The 15,107-nt window shown below is 50.8% G+C and overlaps 1 protein-coding gene across 1 annotated transcript in view; it reads right to left on the bottom strand.

Annotated features, from left to right (window-relative positions):
* The window catches only part of HAUS7 (HAUS augmin like complex subunit 7), a 30,222-nt gene extending 15,757 nt beyond the window's left edge, over positions 1-14,465 (bottom strand). The window contains exons 1-4 of the mRNA XM_072818291.1: positions 14,308-14,465; positions 13,358-13,473; positions 8,761-8,828; positions 5,995-6,056 (exon numbers count right to left, since the gene is read on the bottom strand). Coding sequence (XP_072674392.1) covers positions 5,995-6,056; positions 8,761-8,828; positions 13,358-13,473; positions 14,308-14,397 — 336 coding nt within the window. The 5' untranslated portion in view covers positions 14,398-14,465. The remainder of the gene's footprint in view (positions 1-5,994; positions 6,057-8,760; positions 8,829-13,357; positions 13,474-14,307) is intronic.
* Positions 14,466-15,107: the final 642 nt, after the last annotated feature.

Here is a 15,107-nt window from a genome sequence, read left to right as displayed (position 1 = left end):
ATCAGACAAATTAGATTTTAAACCAAAGATTATAATAAGAAATGAAGGACACTATATCACAATAAAGGGGTCTATCAGCAAGAAGATCTAACAACTGTAAATATTTATACCCCTAACCTGGGAGCAGCCAAATCATATAAACCAAGTAATAACAAACATAAAGGAACTCACTGACAATAATACAGTAACACAAGGAGACTTTAACATCCCACTCACTGCAATGGACAGATCATCTAAACAGAAAATCAACAAGGAAACAAAGGCTTCAAATGACACACTGGACCAGATGGACTTCACAGATATATTCAGAACATTCCATCCTAAAGCAGAAGAATACACATTCTTCTCAAGTGCACATGGAACATTCTCCAGAATAGATCACATATTGGGTCACAAATCAGGTCTCAACAAGTATAAAAATATTAAGATCATACCATGCATGTTTTCAGACCACAACGCTATGAAGTTAGAAGTCAACCACAGAAAGAAATTTGGAAGGTCCACAAATACATGGGGGTTAAAGAACATCCTACTAAAGAATGAATGGGTCAACCAGGAAATTAAAGAAGAACTTAAAGAACACATGGAAGCAAATGAAAATGAAAACATACCAGTTCAGAACCTTTGTGATGCAGCACAGGTGGTCCTAAGAGGGAAGTATATAGCAAGACAGGCCTTCCTCGAGAAGCAATAAAAGTCTCAAATACACAACCTTACACCTACAGGAACTACAGAAAGAACAGCAAATAAAGCCTAAAGCCAGCAAGAGAAGAGAAATAATAAAGAGAAGAGCAGAAATCAATGATGTAGAAATTTTTCTAAAAAACAGAACAGGGCAGCCCCGGTGGCACAGCGGTTAGCGCCGCCTGCAGCCCAGGGCGTGATCCTGGAGACCCTGGATCGAGTCCCATGTCGGGCTCTCTGCATTGACCTGCTTCTCCCTCTGCCTGTGTCTCTGCGTCTCTCTCTCTCTCTGCATCTCTATGAATAAATAAATTTAAAAAAATATTTAAAAATAAATAAAATAAAAAACAGAACAGATCTATGAAACTAGAAGCTGTTTCTTTGGAAGAATTAATAAGATCAATAAACCCCTGGCCAGACTTATCAAAAAGAAAAGACAAAGGATCCAAATAAAATCAGGAATGAAAGAGATCACAACCAATAACAAAGAAATACAAACAATTATAAGAGAATATTATGAGCAATTATATGCCAACAAATTAGGCAACCTGGAAGAAATGGATGCATGCCTAGATACATATAAACTACCAAAACTGAAACAGGAAGAAATAGAAAAGCTAAACAGACCCAAACCAGCAAAGAAATGAAATCAGTAATCAAATTTCTCCCAACAAACAAGAGTCCAGGGCCGAATGGCTTCCGAGGGGAGTTCTACCAAACATTTAAAGAAGAATTAATACCTCTTCTTCTAAAACTATTCCAAAACGACAGAAATGGAAGGAAAACTTCCAAACTCATTCTATGAGGCCAGTATTACCTCGATTCCAAAACCAAAGACCCCACTAAAAAGGAGAATTACAGACCAATATCCCTAATGAACATGGATGTAAAAATTCTCACTAAGATGCTAGCCAATAGGATCCAACAGTACATCAAAAGGATTACTCACCACGACCAAGTGGGATTTATTCCTGGGCTACAGGGTGGTTCAAATCAATCAGTGTGATAAATCACATTAACGAAAGAAAGGATAAGAACCATATGATCCTCTGAATAGATGCAGAAAAAGCATCTGACAAAATACAGCATCCTTTCTTGATAAAAACCCTCCACCATGTAGGGGTAGAGGGAACATACCTCAACATCATAAAGGCAAAATATGAAAGACTCACAGAGAATATCATCCTCAACAGGGAAAAACAGAGTTTTTCTCCTAAGGTCAGTAACACGACAGGACATCCACTCTTGGATCCACTCATCCACTGTTGTTCAAAATAGTGCTGGAAGCCCTAGCCTCAGCAATCAGACAACAACAACAAAAAGGCATCCCAATCAGCAAAGAAGAAGTCAAACTTATTCTTCACTCTTCACAGGCGACATGATACTCCATGTAGAAAACCCAAAAGACTCCCCCCAAAATTGCTAGAACTGATACAGGAATTCAGCAAAGTTGCAGGATATAAAATCAATGCACAGAAGTCAGTTGCATTTCTATACCCTAACAGTGATGCAGCAGAAACAGAAATCAAGGAATCAATCCCAATGACAATTGCACCAAAACCCATAAGATACATCTAGGAATAAACCTAACCAAAGAGGTAAAGTATTTGTACTTTGAAAACTACAGACACTTATGAAAGAAACTGAGGAAGACACAAAGAAATGGAAAAACATTCCATGCCCATGGACTGGAAGAACAAATACTATTAAAATGTCTATACTACCCAAACCAATCTATACATTCAATGCCATCCCTACTGAAACACTACCAGCATTTCTCACAGAGCTGTAACAAACAATCCTAAAATTTGTATGGAACCAGAAAAGACCCTGAATAGCCAAAGGAATGTTGAAGAAGAAAACCAAAGCTGGAGGCATCACAATGTCTGACTTCAAGCTGCATTACAAAGCTATGATCATCAAGACGGTATGGTTCTAGCACAAAAACAGACACATAGATCAAGGAACAGAACAGAGAATCCAGACACGGATCCTTAATTCCAAGGTCAACTAATTTTTGACAAAGCAGGAAAGATATCCACCGGAAAAAAGACAGTCTCTTCAACAAATGGTGTTGGGGAAACTGGACAGTCACACGCAGAAGAATGAAACTGGACCATTCTCTTGCACCAGACACAAAGATGAACTCAAAATTAACAAAAGACCTAAATGTGGGACAGGAATCCATCAAAATCCTAAAGGAGAACACGGGCAGCAACCGCTATGACCTCAGCCACAGCAACTTCTTGCTAGACATGTCTCTAGAAGCAAGGGAGACAAAAGCAAAAATGAACTATTAGGGCTCCATCGGGATAAAAAGGTTTTGCACAGCAAAAGAAACAGTCAATAAAACTAAAAGGCAATCTATGGAATGTGAGAAAATATTTGCAAATGATATATTAGATAAAGGGCTAGCATCCAAAGTCTATTTAAAAACTCATCAAACTCAACACCCAAAACACAAAAAATCCAGTCAAGAAATGGGCAGAAGACGTGAATAGACATTTCTCCAAAGAAAACATACAAATGGCCAACAGATACATGAAAAAACTGCTCCACATCATTAGTCACCAGGGAAATGCAAATCACACCAGTGAGCATGGCTAAAATGAACACGTCAGGAAACAACAGATGTTGGGGAGGATGCAGAGAAAGGGGAACCTCTTACACTGTTGGTGGGAGTGCAACCTGGTGCAGCCACTCTGGAAAACTGTATAGAGGGTCCTCAAAAAGTTAAAAGTGGAGCTCCCCAAGACCTGGCAATTGCACTACTAGGTATTTAACCAAAGGACAGAAACAGTGATTGGAAGGGGCACCTGCATCCCAATGCTTATAGCAGCAATGTCCACAACAACCAACCTATGGAAAAAGCCCAGATGTTCATCAACAGATAAATGGATAAAGAAGGGGTGGTGTACACACACACGCGCACACACACACACACACACACACACACACACAAATGGAGTATTACCCAGGCATCAAAAAGAATGAAATCTTGCCATTTGCAATGACATGGATGGAACTAGAGGGTATTGTGCTAAGCGAAATAAGTCAGTCAGAGAGGACAGATACCATATGTTTTCACTCATATGTGGAATTTAAGCAACAAAACAGATGAACATAGGGGAAGGGAAGATAAAATAAGATGAAAACAGAGAGGCAAACCATAAGAGACTCTCAACTCTAGGAAACAAAGTGAGGGTTGCTGGAGGGGAGTGGGGTGGGCGGATAGGGTAATTGGGTAATGGGCCTTAAGGAGGGACTTGATGTAATGAGCACCAGGTGTTATATGCAACTGGCAAATCACAAAGTTCTACCCCTAAAATAATAATATATTATGTGTTAACTAAGGTGAATTTATTTTTTTATTTTTTTAACTAAGGTGAATTTAAATGAAAGTTAAAGAAAATAATTCCAATTATAACAGCATCATAAAGAATAAAATGCTTAGCAATATATTTAGATGTGTACACTGGAAGCTATAAAACAGCCTCAGAAGAAATTAAGGAACACTTAAATAAATGGAAAGACACCCCATGTTCATGTATAGGAAGACTTAATATAGTTGATGACAATACTCTCCAAAATGATCCACAGATTCAACAAAATCTTCATCAAAATTCCAGTTGGCTCTTTTGCAGAAATTTACAACCTGATTCCAAAATTCATATGGAAATCCAAGGGAACTGAATTGGCTCACTGAATTGGATTTGGTTAAAAATAGACAAGACAATCATTAAAAAGAGCAAAATTGAAAGATTCACACATTACGACTGACTATAAAGCTACAGTAATCAAGACAGTGTGGCATAAGGACAGAAGTACAGATCAATGGAACAGAATGGAGAATCCAGAAATAAAACCTTCACATTTACAGCTAAATGATTTTCAACGAGGATGCCAAGACAATTCAATGAGGCACAAATGGTCTTTTCAACAAATGGTGCTGGGAAAACTAAACAGGTACTTGCAAAAGAACGAGGAGGGACACATACCATACACCATATATAAAACTAACTCAAAATGGATCAAAGACCTAATTGTAAGAACTAAAACTATAACTCTTAGAAGATAATACAAGCGTCGATCTTCATGACTTTGGATTTGGCACTGGATTCTTAGATACAATGCCAAAAGCACAAGCAACACGAGAAAAAGTTAATAAATTATAGACTTCATCAAAACTAGAAACTTGTGCTCCAGAGTATGCATCGGGAATGGGAATGGTCTGACATGGTTCGTATCCAGGAAATATAAAAAATTCTTACAACTCAACAATGAAAGACAAATCAAGTGGGCCAAAGAACCGAATATAGACATTTCTGTAAAGACCTACAAATGACCAATAGGCACGTGAAAAGATGCTCAGCATCATCAGTCACCAGGGAACTGCAAATCAAAACCACAATGAGATGGCCCTCCCCACCACCACCACCCCCCCAGGATGGCTGGAGTCAAAACAACGAACAATGAACAGATGTTGGTGAGGGTGTGGAGAAACTGGAAGCCTCACACAACTGCTGGTAGGAATGTAAAATGGTGCAGTCACTTTGGAAAAGCCTAGCACAAAATTCCTCAAAAAGTTCAGCGTACATCACTACACTGGTCTGTCGGTTCTACACCTATAGCTATATACCCAAAAGAACTCAAAACATGTCTTCAGTTAAAAACACACACAGTGGCATTCATAGCATTATTTATCATTGCCAAAATGTAAACCTAATAGTTTCAAACTTTGATGAGATTTTAAGGGCGGGGGTGCGGATTCTTTGAGTGACGTGGGCGTGGATTAGGGCCGCCTGTGTATAGAGAGTTTCAGGGGGCAGCTAGTCAGGGATGAGTGCGCGGGCTGGGGACCAGGGGCCTGGGTTTGAGGCCAGGCCCTGTCACTAGGTGACCATAGCATGACTAGGTTTGACAACTCCCCTGTGAAATGGGACGAGGACAAGTACCTCCCGCCACAGATGAGTGTCCCAACTGCCGACACACAAAGCACCATTGTGCCTGAAGTCTTCAGCCAAGGACGGGATAGGCTCTGTCCCTCGGGTCACCATAACCAGAGATCTGCCTCCAGCCTCCTTAGTTGTGATCCCCCCTTGGCCCTAGGGAGGGCTGGGGTCTGTGCAAGGGAATCCTATAGATTCCTGCCCGCCCCCCACCCCGGGGTGGGGAGACTCAGGAGCAGTGGCTGGGGATGCTGGCTCCCTGGCCTGAGGAGCAAAGGCCTGGAGGAAGAAACCCTTCCCACCCCTAACCCAGCCTTACTGAGGACCCCAGTCTGTGGGGACAGAGAGGACCCTGTCTTACCTTCAGGAGCTCCTGGTCAGCCAGCCCACACAGCATCAGCTCATGGCCTAGTTTCACCATCTCTGTTGGAACACAGGGTCTCCTGTTACTGCAGACGCCCAGCCAAACACCCAGGGGTGCACGAACGTGCAGAGCGCCGGGCGCCACTCTGGTGAGAGCACTCCTGCTCCGGCATTGGCAGGCTGCTGCCCAAGGAGCCAGGCTGGGGCCCAGAAGGCCTGGGCGGACAGGAGGCAGGGGGACAACACCCTCAGGACTGCTCCTTGCTGTATGACTTGCACATCCCTGGGCACCAGTTTCCTGGACGGAAATAAGGGGTCGCATCTGATGCTCTTCCACATAAGGAACCCTGGCATCTAGCAGAGGCCAGCCAGCTACCTGAGAAGCTGACAGTGGTCAGGGAACCTTCCCAGGCTGCTGTATGCCACCACCCTTCCAGAGAACTCGCCAGGTCAAAGCAGAAGGAACCACGGCTCATGTGCATCAGTTTCCCACAGGCCTTTATCAGCATCATCTCCTTTCACTTTGCTGGCAACTCTAGGAGGTGGGCCACAGCCCCATTTTACAGATTGGGAAACCGAGTCACAGCGTGGTGCAGGGACTGCCCAGCCACATCTTACAGGGTGCTCTGGACATTTTCTGAGTAAGCATCTGGTATATGGAGAAGGGCCAAGACTTGGAGCTAGAAAGCCTGGGGCCAATGCCTGCTCTGAGCCCCGACCTGGCCCTGTAGCAATGCCCTTACTCCTTCATAGGCAAGGCCCAGCTCCTACCCCCGATGGCTCAGCAGTAGAACAGGCATAACTCTGGCATCTGCTTTGGAAAGATCCGGGCAAGAAGCAAGCAGAGCGTCCGCGTGAAAGCATTAGTAACCCTGGAAACACTGTATGAATAGCAGTTACACCCCTAAGCATGCCCACTGCCCACAACCCTTCACCCCAAATCCTCGTGTCCTCCACGGCTCCTCTCCTGCTTAGCCCATATCCAAGTCTTAGTGAGTGTGGCCAACCCACCGTTCACGGTAAGCCCAGGATCTGGCCAACGCTCCACTCTGCAGGCCCCCTCCTGTCTCCTGCCTGCATCACTGCAACAGCGTTCCAGCGGTCTCCCTGCCTCTGCCCAGGCCTCCTGTTCTCAGCTCAGTGGCCTTAGGGACCCTGTTAAACCTGAAGTCAGGCCGCAGCTTTCCTCAGCATAAAAGCTGTCCTTCCAGGGACTGATGTGGCCAGCCCAGCTGCCTCTCTGCCCTCACCCCGCCACTCTCCCCTTGCCCTCCACTCTGCACCAGCCACCCGGGCCTCCTGGGTGCTCCTCACAGCCACAAGGCACATGCAAACCCACCTCAGGCCCTTTGCACTTGCTGTTCTCTTGCCCTGAACGCTATTCTTTCTGCTATGTGCCCAGCTTGCTTCCTCCCTCACTGCAAGTCTGTGTTTATTTATTTTTTTTATGGAGATGATTTTTAAAATCAATTTCTTTGTTTTTTTAATAATAAATTTATTTTTTATTGGTGTGTTTAATGGGGAGGCTTTCCTCAATGACCTTAACTGAACAGGACCACCCTTCTCCCAACCCACCCATGCGCCACTTTGCCCTCACCTGGCTCGGTTTATGGCACTTCTCACCATCCAGTACAGAATTTTGCTGCCTTCATTTACCACCTGTCTTCCCCATCTGGCACCCAAGTGCCACGTGAGCGGCACGATCCACAGCCGCAGCCAGCACCAAGCACAATGCCAGGTGCACAGGAAATGCTCCACAAATACTGGTCAAACGAATTCATGAATCCTCCAAATCCTCTTTGGAGGAATCTACCCATGGACAGACACTTGTGTCTACCACCTGCTCTGACACTCCGCGCACTCCCATGAGGTGGGCAAGGCTGAGGTTATCACCCCCGCATCACGGAAGAAGAAGCCAAGGCTGGGGATGGCAAGGTCAAGGCTTTGGCTGGGCTAAGGGCAGGGTCGGAATCCTTGAGGGGTGCACATTAAAGAATTCCAATGTCGTCTGACAGCCAGGTTTGCCAGGCCTGGACGTGGTCCCAGCAGTAGGAAAGTGCCAGATGTAACACACCGGGGAGGGCGGTGCTTCTGTGCAGCCCAGACCGGCCCACAGGCCAGCCCTGCAGGCTCCAAGATACAACGCCCCATTCTTCTGGCCCATTTTGGCCTCGAGGACAACTGTCCCTGGACATCTAATCTGGCAGTGAGGGCTGGGCTCCAAGGTCCAGGTCACCCCCCTACCAGAGCTGCTGAGCCAAATGCAGGCCCAGAGAAAATTAGACTTTTAGAGACCCCAAGGTGAGGGCTGTAATTTACTTCCCGTTACCTAATATTTGTTACCGGATTAAGGACAGTTTCTGCCAACAAAGGATAGAAAAGAAACAGTTATAAGACAAGCCCCTGTGGAGAGCTGCCCAGCGTGCACGTAGCGGGAAGATGGGGAGTGAACCGTCGGAAGCATTGGCAAGAACCAGTCTCTGCCTCCAGTGCCTTCATGGATGGGCCGGACAGGGTCACACATCCTTGATCTTGCTCACATGCCCATATAAGAACTGTCCCCGTTGTCCATCTGCAGTGTGTGAGTGCGGAGGGGTGTGCTGCGATTCTAGAAGGCTCTGGCAAGATCTCCAGGGTATGCACCAGCCAGAAGTAAACACCATCTCATGGGAAATTCAGTACAACTTGCTAAGGAGGCCACGTATAAGCTCAGAATTGTCCAGAATCCACCACCCCACTCCAAACTCCCATAACACAGACCCACCTTGGATCTTCACCTCAACTGGGGCCCCCTTTAGCGAGCTGGACTTCTCCTGCCAGGAGGGACAGACCCTGCGGGGAAAGAGCAAAACTGGTCAGTCCCGAGTGGGCAGCAGAGGCCCCCTCATGACCCCTCCTTACACACGCTCTGAAAAAGTGAATTATTTGTGCACGTGCTCTATCCCGCTGAAATGTTCACTTCAAAATGGATGATTTTATGTGATGTGACTTTCAACTCCATAAGTATCACGGAAGAAAAACACAAAATATTTCTGAAAGCATACCTCAGAACTGTGAATCTGAATACTGCAATTTAAATTCTCATGATAAAAAACCAAAACGGCTGCCCAAGAGGAAAATCTTCAATTCCTCAGAGCTGGAAGCTGTTTCTCAGGAGGAACCAAGGGGCTGACTTTTCTTTCAACCATGATACCAGTTTGTTTAAAGAATGTCCCCCAAGGCCCTGCCTGGGTGTCCCCTCACACCACGATGTACACGTGTGCATCTGCTCTTCTCGGCCTGGAGTACTTTCTTCCCACCTGGCCCAGGCACACTGGCTCTGACGAGTCCCGAGAAGGCCACGACTGACTTCACCTCCCCAGGGAAGCTGGGGAAGAGCCAGGCATGCCCACAGACACTCTGGTGTCCCGCCATCACAGCAGGACCTGAGCACTGTCCTCCCCTTGGGCTCTCACCTCCCAGACTGCAGGCTCACTGAGGCCCGGAGACAACTTTCTATTCTATGCTTTTGGGGTCTAATGCCATGGCGACCAGCACAAAACAGGCAGCCAGTGTATATTAATAAGTGAATGACCATGACCTCTTGCCATGGAGTAATCTGCCGTCAGTAAATGTCCATGCTTAGCTCTTTCAAAACAAGGACATTTTCTCTTTTTAGAAAAGCTTCAATCGTTGTGAGATTATGCTGCTCCAGGTCACAGCTTTAAACCTTTTGGGGGCTCCTAGTGTGATAGGCTCTGGGATCACAGCTTCAGCCTCCCAGGTTGAGAGAGAGCAATCCCAGCTGTCCCCTCGAGGGTCCAGCAGAGCCCCAACCTTGACGATACCAGAGAGATAAACGCGACAGTGGCCATTCATAAGCACTTTGCCATAAGACCGCAAGCTAATGGGCAAAATCGTTTCCAGACACAGACCACATCTAAAAGCAGTAAGGGGAGACGCCTGGGTGGCTCAGCGGTTGAGCGTCTGCTTTCGGCTCAGGGCGTGATCCCAGAGTCCCGGGATTAAGTCCTACATCGGGTTCTTCGCGTGGAGCCTGCTTCTCCCTCTGCCTGTGTCTCTGCCTCTCTCTCTGAATGTCATGAATAAATAAAAATCTTTAAAAAAAATAATAAAGGCAGTAAGAGCTATAATACCCCGGCAGGCCCCCTAGGGGGTCTCTATCATGAGCAGGGGACAGTCTGAGCACTACATCCCCGCCCTGAGCTCTGGGCCTAGCACAGCACCAAGGCCCGGGAGGAAGAGCTCCGCCTGCCTGCCAGGGGGCCTCGGGGCCCACCACCAGGGCAGGCCCTCCCTACGGAAAGATAGAGGTTCTCTCCACAGGATAGTGAGGGCCAGGCTCGACTCTGCCCTTGCGGTGCAGAGGCCCGCCGGCGCTCAGGACCTGCCAACCTAGCGTGGAGAGGGCTCACTTCTTCCCTGGGACCATGCCTCCAAATGAATGCCTGCGTCCCAGGTCACACCTACCCTGACCGTACTGGCACCCTGCGAGCTGGCGGGGCCACCCTGGACCTGAGGTCCCAGGCCCCACGCTGTAGGACTAGAGCAGAGGGGGGGCCTCGGCTGCACCGCCTGTCTTCACGACTCACTAAGGCAACCAGCTATTCTGCCAAAGAGGGGTGGGGCAGGAGGGGCAGAAGAAGCCCCCACCATGCGCAATGCTACGAGGCTGGGCCCCGGGCCTGGTTGCTGGGCAACATTCCCACTTCTGAAACAGCAAGCAGCAGAGCACACTCAGCGATCCATCAGGCTGGACTATGGCAAACCACTTCACCACACTAAAGAACAAATCCACAGAAGCCTAAGTGACCTCACTCAGAAAGGGCTTTCATTAAAGCTGATCTTCCCGAGGCAGCAGGGAGCAGGGCAGACACTAAAGGCACTCAAGGTCTTAAAAGCAAGTACAGCTCTTTGGGAGTCAAGGAAACCCAGGTGCCTTGAATTCAGCCACGCAGGGGGCCCTGCAGCTCGGCCCTGCCCCCACACCGAGGGCCAGCTCAGCCCACGGGTCCCCCAGAGCCAGCATGCTGAGCCCCAAGGCCAAGGCTGGGTGCAGCTTCCAGGTTCCACCCAGAGCGGGGTGGACCAGGCAGCCCTAAGTGAGGGCTGAACTGGTGAATCTATGTGCAAAGAAAGCCAACATGAAATGTGGGAGAAGCTGAGCTCTATCCAATCCTCTTTTGGGGACCTTGAAAACCCTATGGTCCTTTGCCAGCTTGGGATGGTAGGATACAACTGTACATTCCCTATCTATTCCTCCAAGAATTCAGCTCCTTGTATTTATAAAAGTACTGAAAGCATTTGAAGAATGTACCCATAGATTCCCACCCACCCCTCCCACCCACTAGGGTGACCCAGTCCCCAGCATCAGCCTAAGCCCAGCAAATCTGGGCTCCCTCCATGAGAGCACCTCCAAGACATGGCTATGCCCCCCTCGTCCTGGGAGAACACTTGAGACCCCTGCACTAGTCTAGGCCATCGCCACTACTGCCTCTCCTCCCAGACTCCTGGACCATGCACTTTCAGGGTTGGCAGTGGCCATGATGCGAGCCATCTGTCACTCCAAGCCAGGTTCCTGTCACCTTTTCCTGGGGCTCTTGGAACAGTCTCCATGTCAGTCTCCCTGCCTCCACTCTCACCCCTCCAAATCCATCCACCACAGAACTCCCGAGTCACCTTGCCAAAATGCTAACTTCAGTGTGATGCTTCCCTGGTCCCATGACTGCCCTGCCCAGAGCATAAAGTGGAAAGGCCCTCACGGGGCTTGCAAGGCTCTGCATGAGCTGCCCTAGGCTGCTGCTCAGGCCACTGCTGCCCAGCTCTCCCTTCCACACCTCGATTCTTCACTCCTATTGAAATGAGCATCCACCATTACCCATCCCCTCCCAGATGCCACCTCCTCCGTGCCAACATCCGCAACATTCAGACTGCAGAGGTATGCCCAACAGTGGGACTCATGCCTGGGCCTTCTGCAGTCGCCAGAGCCCCCAGGCCTTGGGGACACCCATCCGTGCCTGAGGTGCCTGGAATGATACACGGGTGTGCACATGTCCATGCACCTGCTTGTCAGCCAACAGCATGGAGCTCATTTCAAGTATGTACAACATCGTGCCGCAGCCTGGGGCGGACACAGGAGTCCTGCCTGGTACCTGGCCTCCAGCAGCTCCCAGTGCTTTGGATAGCTAGACAGGACAGCAGGCCAAGACAGAACCAATGGGCTGAGGGCTCTGCGAGAGGCATGATCAAAATGTGGGTATCCAGGTGGGGGAAGAAGGATATGCTTTTCCCTGGAAGCTGGAGACTTTTTAAAAGAAGTTGGGATGTGTGAGCTACATAAGAGAATGTGCGACATGCAGAGACCTGAGGGTGTGTACAGGAAGAGAACAATAGGGTATGAGAGCGCTGTGAGCAGAGGCCCGAGGTAGGACCTGGGGGAGGGCTGGAGGACAGCAGGACAGGCTGCTGGAAAGGTAGAGGCTCAAACATAAAAATGCCTCTTCTCCCTCTCAGCCACTCATAGGACACCCAGCCCAAGGCCAGGCCTGGTGATGTCCCGTGGCTTGACAGATGCGCCAGCTGTGGGTAGGCTGCACCGTCACCGCTCCACCACCAGGCTCCTGCCCAGGCATCTCCCTTAGCTACAAGGGCAGAGAAGCAAGGCTGAAGAGGAACAGGCCTGGCCTCCTGAGAGACTCCTGTACCAACCAACCATAGCCACTCCAGAGAGGGCCCTGGGGGTCACGCTCAACACCACCATAGCATGTGCTCCATGACAGGCTTAGTCAAGCCTTCCCCACTGTAGCTTTAAGACAGATGCTCAACTCATGGACTGCTGTTCCCAAGAGACAGACATTACTTGGGACTTTCTGGATCTTGCCCCTCGCCATCTGAGTAGGCTTTCCTTTCCTTGCACAGTGCCAGGCACACCCAGCAGGACACTGCTTGCTGTGAAGGACTGGGAAACAGGGTCTTGGTTCTACTTCTCACTCCTCAATGGCAAGACACAAGACAGTTCACACATCCGGTGTGAGAAGGGAAAGACTGAGGCCCCTGCCAGCCCTGAAACTAGTAAAATGAGAACAGTGAGAAGCCCAAGTTAACAGTTTAGCAATGTGGCAAACAGACCCCCTGAAGCCCTGGCATGGGGGGTGGGGGCGGCACTTTCAAGGCAAATTCAAGCATGGTTTCCATGGTTGGCACTTCTTAGCAACAGCTGTTCTCATGAGGACCTGCGGTAGGGCATGGAGACATCTCGGAGTACCACTGCTTATCACAGTATCAAACACCCAATTTGCCCAGGTGGGCTGAGTGGTGCCTGGCACATCCCAGGGATGGGGAGGAAGCAACAAAGACGTTACCTAACACACATCCACTCCAGGATTTCCAAGCGGTATTTCGAGGGAGTGCACAGCAGCTCCTGAATGGTCTTAGGCTCTGTGATATACAGACCCTCAAGGACAGGGCACTTGAGATCCTAAGCAAAGAAAAGGAAAACAGGGAAGCTTTACAAATCGAGGAGGACTTAAGGGCTGAAATGCTCCTTCTTCACACACGTTTACTACCCTGCAGGCACATGTGAGCTTCTTAGCACACATCCAGTCCGCACCCCCAGGCCCCCCCATACTGAGTGCAAGTGGCCTGTTGGCAGGGCTCTCCGTCCATCTTGCCCGGAGTTAAGGTCTCTTCATTCTCAGCCCACATCCCCAGTGGCCTGCCACCCACCTCCTTTAAGTATGCCCGCTGTAGGCTCGTATCCCCGTTTAACCTGGTAGCAACTAGGGGCCTCGGCATGAGTCCGAGACTCTGGTCCAAGGTCCCAGGCATGGGACCACGAGGAACATAGCGCCTATCTGGAGTCCAGGGCAGGGAGAGGGGGAGGAGGAGGGCGAGGAGGAGGGCGAGGAGGAGGGGGAGGGAGAAGGCGGGGAGGGGTGGCGGAGGGGGAAGGCGTAGCGGGGCGGGTGCCTGCGGCCCCTGGGACGGCTATCGGATCTCCTGGGACCGGTTTCCTCACTCCTGCTACCGCGGGCATCGGACGCCCACTCGGCAAGGTGGCACCGACTCTGCCGGTGTCCCCCGGGACCCCGCGAGCTCCCTGAGGCCAGGGCCTCGGCCCTCCCCGCGTCTGCGTCTGCTTCGCCTGCAGGATTCCCGCCACAGAAGCAGCCGCCGCGAAGGCGCGAGGCCGCGCAGGGAGCGGAGGCCGGCCCCAGGCCGCGGCCCGGGACCGAGCCGGCTTCCGCGGTAGGCCCTGCCCGCCCGCCGCCCGGCCGCCGCTGCCCCGGCTGCCTGCCCGGGCCCGCGGCACCTTGAGCTTCCCGAACACCTCCACGGCCGCCTTCAGCACGCCCTCGTAGTCCCCGGCCTTGTGGCCGCCGCCGCCGCCCAGCCCAGCCATGTTTCGCGCTCTGAGCCGCAGCCCACCTCCGCCTCGGAGGCACTGGCCGGCGCGTCTGCCAATCCGACGCGGAGCCCCGCGGCCCGCCCGCCCCCCCGGCCCCGCCGCGCCTTCCCATTGGGCCGCCGCTCCACGTGCGCCCGGGCTCCGCCCAGGAGGCGGGCCCCGGGAAGGGGCGGGGCGGGGCCCGGGAAGGGGCGGGGCCCGGGAGGGGCGGGGCCCGGGAGGGGCGGGCCCGGGAGGGGCGGGGCCCTCGTCGTTGCCCGCGCTCCGCCGCCCCTGCCCGGCGCCCCCAGGAGAGGGCGCTCCTGCCCGGGCCCGGCTCGCCCGGACGCTGCAGAGCCGCCTGGCGGGTGGGCCTGAGCTGGGCCTTGCGTCCCGCTTCCCGTGCGGGGCTCTGGCTCCCGGTTCCGCAGTCGCTGCTGTAGTTTCTTGCGTGGGAATGCGGCCCCCCTCGTCACCAGCTGAGTGACTCTGGCCACGTCACCTACCCTCTCTGCGCCCCCTTGCCCTCACCTAGTGGGGAATAGCGGGGGCGCTGACCTCACTAGGTTGCTATGAACATGGGTGACGTAATGATTCCTACGACAATGCCTGGCGCGGACAAAGCACTATGTGGATGGTCACTGTTATGATGCTGGATCCTGCTACTTCCCCCTCCTCCTCCCCCATTCTGTCTTTCATACTTCTGGAAGGTTCTGAGGCTCCTT

The sequence above is a fragment of the Canis lupus genome, chromosome X, assembly GCF_048164855.1.
Source record: "Canis lupus baileyi chromosome X, mCanLup2.hap1, whole genome shotgun sequence".
NCBI lineage: Eukaryota > Metazoa > Chordata > Mammalia > Carnivora > Canidae > Canis > Canis lupus.
This window is presented reverse-complemented; position numbering and strand designations above follow the sequence as displayed.